The sequence below is a fragment of the Nicotiana attenuata genome, unplaced genomic scaffold, assembly GCF_001879085.1.
Source record: "Nicotiana attenuata strain UT unplaced genomic scaffold, NIATTr2, whole genome shotgun sequence".
NCBI lineage: Eukaryota > Viridiplantae > Streptophyta > Magnoliopsida > Solanales > Solanaceae > Nicotiana > Nicotiana attenuata.
Window position 1 is genome coordinate 68,537 of NW_017671089.1, and position 6,800 is coordinate 75,336.

Below are 6,800 nucleotides of genomic sequence, written 5' to 3' on the forward strand. Positions count from 1 at the left end.
TAGCTTGGTGCTACTGGGACCTCAAATATCAAGACCGGAACCCATAATATATACTCCGCCAATTAAATAATTAAATATTAATTATTTACAAAACAAAACAAACACACAAAATTTTAAAAATATTGAAATTGACACACATAAGAATTCAGGAAAGCTTGGTGGTACTGGGACTCAAATATCGAGCCTGGAACCCATAGATATATACGTTGTCCAATTAAAAATTAATTATTTAATTTTCAAAACAAACAAACAATTAATATTGTTTAATTTACAGTAGACGACATGGACGTGCCGCCTATGCATCCTGGACCTTTCTCCGGTGAGCTATTAGTGTTACAAGGCGATCATAAGTCCGCCTACGTATGGGAGGGAGAGCTACTGGACCAGACTCTCCGCGCCAGGAGAGTGGACGACTTGTGAGACTTTATGAGGGGCAAAGATTTCCATCCCCGTGTAGTCCAGCGCCTGCGGGATACGGGCTTCTATAGGATTTTTCAAATTGGGCGGCTGTAGCTCGACTGGTCTCCGATCATGGCCATGATAGAGCGGTGGCGACCGGAGACGCACACTTTTCACCTGCCCATTGGCGAGGCCACCATCACGCTGCAGGATGTTGAGATTTTATATGGGTTGCCTGCTAATGGACTGGCCATTGCACTGCCTCAGTATATGAGATCTATGTCGCGTGCCCAGTATTTGGACTTGATGCAGCAATTCACTGGTTTCAGGCCACAGGTTGAGACTGCAGCTTCAGGGGCCAGTCGCATGACTTTGACAGCTATTAGATAGCATTTGGAGATATTGCACCCCGACATCACCGGCGAGACATATGATCTACATATTCAGCGGTACACGAGGTTGGTGCTGCTACTTCTTTTTGGGGGTGTCTTGTTCCCGAACACTTCAGGAAATCTAGTGAGTTTGCGATTTCTACATCATCTTCAGCAACTAGATAATTTACCCCAGTACAGCTGTGAGCACGTGATTTTTGCTTCGCTTAAATTACTCCTATAAAATTCATAAAATTAGGATTTTTCTTTTATTTTTTAGAATTTAATTGCATGATTTTGTGATTGTTTGCATTTTTGTGTGCATTTTTAGTTGGCATAATTCATAAAAATACAAAAAAAAAGTAGTACATTTCGCATCTAAAATTTGATTTTTATATTTTTAGTTCTACTAGTTAATTAATATTACTAAATAAGAGAAAAATAACAAAAAATAGTCTTTTTACAATTTTTAAATTTTACTTTTTTGATTAGGATTAGTTAATTAGTCTCACCTTAGATTTGATTTGGGTCTTTTATTTTACACAATAAAATCAGAAAATTCGGAAAAAATAATAATAAATAACATATATATAAGTAAAATACACAAAAAAGGAATAAATGAGAAAACAGGCCAGTCATTTTGGGCCATTTATTCACAATATTCAGCCAACCCAATTCCCACCGGTCAAGCCCAAATACACATTAACCCGGTCCAGGTCCTTACCCCCAAAACGACGCGGTTTGGTTAGATTTAATCCAGGCCATCTGTTCTCCCCAATCCAACGGTCAAGATTTGGCCCATCATTTTAATAAAAGTGTAATAATTCATTACAAAAATCAACGACCAAAACCCATCCTCCTCGTACCCCTGTCTCCCACCGCCATCTACCACCGTATCTCCGTCACCGTCCACCGTCCGCCGCCGGCCTAAAATCGCCTCCGCCGGCGGCGAAGCTCCAATCACACCCAAAATTTCACCATGACATCTCTTTCATCTCCCCATCCCATATCCTCCATTATTTTCTTTCAAATCCCAACCAAACATCCCAAATCCTCCAAACCCTAGGCGCCGCCACCACTGCCAGCGGCGCCGCCACCCAAAAGACCCCAAAAATACACCCTATATTCCCCTGACTCCCCTCTTCCTTAATCCCCAACCAGATTCCCTCAAATCCTCTTACATCTTCTCGAATTTCAAATCTTAGACCGGCAGAACCCTAAGAAATTTGGGGTTCCTCGAATTTGTCCCAATTCCCTGAGTCTAAAGCTCGAGTCAAGCTTCGAGATAATGTGTTCGTGTGTTTTAGTTGAAGAACTCACGTTCACATCATTCCGGGGTTGAATCGAAGTCCAGACGGATTAATTCCAAAATCAGTAAGTTTTCTTTCAAATGATGTTAATTGATTTAGAATTTTTAGGTTTTTGATTGATTTTTGTTCCATTGATTTTGTTCTGTTTTAGTTCTTATTTTAGGTTTACTTTTGTTCTGTTTCGATTCTTTTCCCGTTGGTTTGATTCTGTATTTGTTTTCAATAGAATAAATCCATGTTTGTCGCTGTTAATTTGATTTTTAGTTTCAAGTTTGTTTGATTGTCGTCAATTGTTAGTTTACTGATTGTTAGAATTATTTTCCATATTCTGATTAGTTATATTGATTGATCCAATTCTTAGGATTTGTTTGGTTATAGCTGAATAATTAGTTAACTATAGTCACCTCTTGACCAAGGTAACAGGGCCGGGTTTGGTTTAGCTTAGGTTTGTAATTTAGGACTAATGCGGGGGCAATAAGGGTAGTTTACTTAGGGAATATTGCAGCAACTGAAAGTAGAAGCCCCTAGAACCTTCTAGATTGAGGTTTCAATTTGCATTTCAGAAATTGAATAGTATAACTTGGCCAACAAGGCATGAATTGAGGGACTAATTGGCTAAAAATAAATTTGAAATAAGGGACTTAGGGTGTAAAAACAAAATCTGAAAGTTACCCTAGTTTTGCCTATAAAAAGGCATACCCCTTGCCTTGTTAAAGAAGTTTGGAAGATCTGAAAATTCCCAAAAAGTTTGGAGAATNCGGTTGGATGTGAGAAATCACATCCACGCCTTCCATTTGTCTGGGTTTTGTTCTATGTGAGACTGGGTTCGTTTTTTGCGGATTTGGGGATAAAATTTGGGATTTCTTGGAGGCAAGGGGAGAAGCTTCGAGAATCGAGTATATATACTGAGGAACTTTCGGGGTTTTTGGGAGGATTTTTGGAGAGCAATTTCCGGAGAGAAAAACTGAGAGGAAATTAGGGTTCTAAAAACTGGGGGAAAATTCAAGAATTTTTTTTTGAGTTTTGTTTTGGTTTCTTTCTTTTCTTTGGAAAAATCAAAAACGAAAAGTGTTCTTGTGACTTGTTTCTTTTAACTCTGAATCTGGGTTTAAAAATGGAAGTGATCTGAATTATTGTTGCGAACTCGCTGGAGTTGAGGCTGCTCTATTCGCGGCTCCGTTTCATTGTTCGTATTTTCAGTCTGGGCTTTGTTGTTGTTCCTCTCGTTGGAAGTTTGGAGCAATAACCTTGTATTCTTCTGTTATTATTGAAAGCATTTCTGATTTCAGGTTCATTTCTTCTCCATCTTTCCATTACTCATGATTCTGTGTCGTGTGTTCATGTTTTATCATGATTTTGTTTAAGACTCCCTGAAAGTCAGTACTCATTTTTGGTTTAACTGCTGCGTTCTGTTGGCCATGTTTCAGGTCTGTTTGTGTTCTTGTTTATTCTATATTGGACGGGTGATTGTACACAATGATGTAATGGTTGTGGTTGTGTAAACTCGTCCCATTTGTTTCGTTAAATTTGAACACTGAAACAGAGTCATGAAGTCTTAAAGGTTGAAGCCTGCTTGTTTGATCATTTTGTTGGTTTGGATGAAGTTTGAGCGCTAAGTAACTTGTGTGCTTAGTTCATTCTTAAATTAGTGAGTTCAAATTTAGCTTCTTATGGATTTGTGACTAGCTGAGATTTTAAGGTAAAGTATGTTCGAGTTGTGTTGATTTCTCTGATGCATTGTAGCCGAAATCTGAGGTCGAGCATAAACTGCTTGTTGAGGATATGACTTTACTTTTGATCAAATGTTCTGGGAACTGTTATTGAATGCATTTTACTCAATGGTAGCAATAGTGTGAGCACGTGATTTTTGCCTCGCTTAAATTACTCCTATAAAATTCATAAAATTAGGATTTTTCTTTTCTTTTTTATAATTTAATTGCATGATTTTGTGATTGTTTGCATTTTTGTGTGCATTTTTAGTTGGCATAATTCATAAAAATACAAAAAAAAAAATAGTACATTTTGCATCTAAAATTTGATTCTTATATTTTTAGTTCTACTAGTTAATTAATATTACTAAATAAGAGAAAAATAACAAAAAATAGTCTTTTTACAATTTTTAAATTTACTTTTTTGATTAGGAATTAGTTAATTAGTCTCACCTTAGATTTGATTTGGGTCTTTTATTTTACACAATAAAATCAGAAAATTCGAAAAAAATAATAATAAATAGCATATATATAAGTAAAATACACAATAAAAAAGAATAAATGAGAAAACAGGCCAGTCATTTTGGGCCATTTATTCACAATATTCAGCCAACCCAATTCCCACCGGTCAAGCCCAAATACACATTAACCCGGTCCAGGTCCTTACCCCCAAAACGACGCCGTTTGGTTAGATTTAATCCAGGCTATCTGTTCTCCCCAATCCAACGGTCAAGATTTGGCCCATCATTTTAAATAAAAGTGTAATAATTCTTTACAAAAATCAACGACCAAAACCCATCCTCCTCGTACCCCTGTCTCCCACCGCCATCTACCACCGTATCTCCGTCACCGTCCACCGTCCGCCGCCGGCCGGAAATCGCCTCCGCCGGCAGCGAAGCTCCAATCACGCCCAAAATTTCACCATGAAATCTCTTTCATCTCCCCATCCCATATCCTCCATTATTTTCTTTCAAATCCCAACCAAACATCCCAAATCCTCCAAACCCTAGGCGCCGCCACCACTGCCCACGGCGGCGCCGCCACCCAAAAGACCCCAAAAATACACCCTATATTCCCCTGACTCCCCTCTTCCTTAATCCCCAACCAGATTCCCTCAAATCCTCTTACATCTTCTCGAATTTCAAATCTTAGACCGGCAGAACCCTAAGAAATTTGGGGTTCCTCGAATTTGTCCCAATTCCCTGAGTCTAAAGCTCGAGTCAAGCTTCGAGATAATGTGTTCGTGTGGTTTTGTTGAAGAACACACGTTCACATCATTCCGCGGTTGAATCGAAGTCCAGTCGGATTAATTCCAAAATCAGTAAGTTTTCTTTCAAATGATGTTAATTGATTTAGAATTTTTAGGTTTTTGATTGACTTTTGTTCCATTGATTTTGTTCTGTTTTAGTTCTTATTTTAGGTTTACTTTTGTTCTGTTTCGATTCTTTTCCTGTTGGTTTGATTCTGTATTTGTTTTCAATAGAATAAATCCATGTTTGTCGCTGTTAATTTGATTTTTAGTTTCAAGTTTGTTTGATTGTCGTCAATTGTTAGTTTACTGATTGTTAGAATTATTTTCCATGTTCTGATTAGTTATATTGATTGATCCAATTCTTAGGATTTGTTTTGTTATAGCTGAATAATTAGTTAACTATAGTCACCTCTTGACCAAGGTAACAGGGCCGTGTTTGGTTTAGCTTAGGTTTGTAATTTAGGACTAATGCAGGGGCAATAAGAGTAGTTTACTTAGGGAATATTGCAGCAACTGAAAGTAGAAGCCCCTAGAACCTTCTAGATTGAGGTTCCAATTTGCATTTCAGAAATTGAATAGTATAACTTGGCCAACAAGGCATGAATTGAGGGACTAATTGGCTAAAAATAAATTTGAAATAAGGGACTTAGGGTGTAAAAACAAAATCTGAAAGTTACCCTAGTTTTGCCTATAAAAAGGCATACCCCTTGCCTTGTTAAAGAAGTTTGGAAGATCTGAAAATTCCCAAAAAGTTTGGAGAATCTGAAAATCCCCAAAGGTTTTAGAAAGTTGGAACCCTGAAAATTCCCTGAAGGTTTTACACTCTCTAAAAAATTCCCAAAAAGTTTAAACCCTCTGAAAATTTCCCAAGCTCTCCAACTCTTAAGTTTCCCCTAAGAATCCCCTTACTCAAGTCTGAAATTAAAATTTGAACCTCAACACTCAAGAGGTTCAAATTTGGGATCGTATAGCTGTAGAAACCATCACCTTAGATCTTACTTCCTGCTAAAAATCCAAAAACATACAAAATCCAATAGAAAATTCAAAAAAAAAATGCTGTTGCCTTAAACTTTGAGTTTGATTGCAAGCTGATTTTCATCTGAGTTTCCTATTGTTCTAGCTTCAATTTCAAGTCATTTTGGGTCTAGTTCAAGCTGTTTTCGGTTGTTTTATTGCTGTTGATTCTCTGTTAATTTCTTCTGGGGCTGTGATATCAATTTGGTCTTGAGATTGGTCTTATTTGTTGCTGATTCGAGTTGCTGACTGCTGTGTACTGCTGCTGACTCTTCCTTCTTCTTACTTTTCTCTAATTTCCAGGTACTTTTTCAGCCTCGAATGACATGTGAAACTTGAATCAATATCGGAAGAGATCATGAAATACAATCTGCTTGTCTTACGAATTCCTTAGTAGTTTACTTGGTTTAAACACATGTTATAACATTATATTATTCATGTTAATCGGACTGTATGAACTGTTATTTTTCAGACTTATGTGAGTATTATGAGTAGAATACTAGTTGTCGATAATCTCAGTTTAGGTTATTAGATTAATTTGAGATTTAAGCTTAGATTAAGATGCCATTTGAAAGTAGAATCTAAAGTAACGTATGAGCATGCTTGCAATGAAGCTGGCCCTGTAGCTTGAACATAATATTAGTCTTAGTTTATTCATCAAACATTTGTGGTCGATCATTAGACATGTGTTAAAGATAATAGTCATATCATCTGTTTGTTCAAAAAATGATTCAGAAACGAAGTG

The 6,800-nt window shown here is 37.1% G+C and overlaps 1 protein-coding gene across 1 annotated transcript in view; it reads left to right on the forward strand.

Annotated features, from left to right (window-relative positions):
- Positions 1 to 6,520, forward strand: part of LOC109205849 (beta-amyrin 28-oxidase-like) — an 11,757-nt gene extending 5,237 nt beyond the window's left edge. The window contains exon 4 of the mRNA XM_019368605.1: positions 6,359 to 6,520. Within this exon, the coding sequence (XP_019224150.1) occupies positions 6,359 to 6,394 (36 nt within the window). The 3' untranslated portion in view covers positions 6,395 to 6,520. The remainder of the gene's footprint in view (positions 1 to 6,358) is intronic.
- Positions 6,521 to 6,800: the final 280 nt, after the last annotated feature.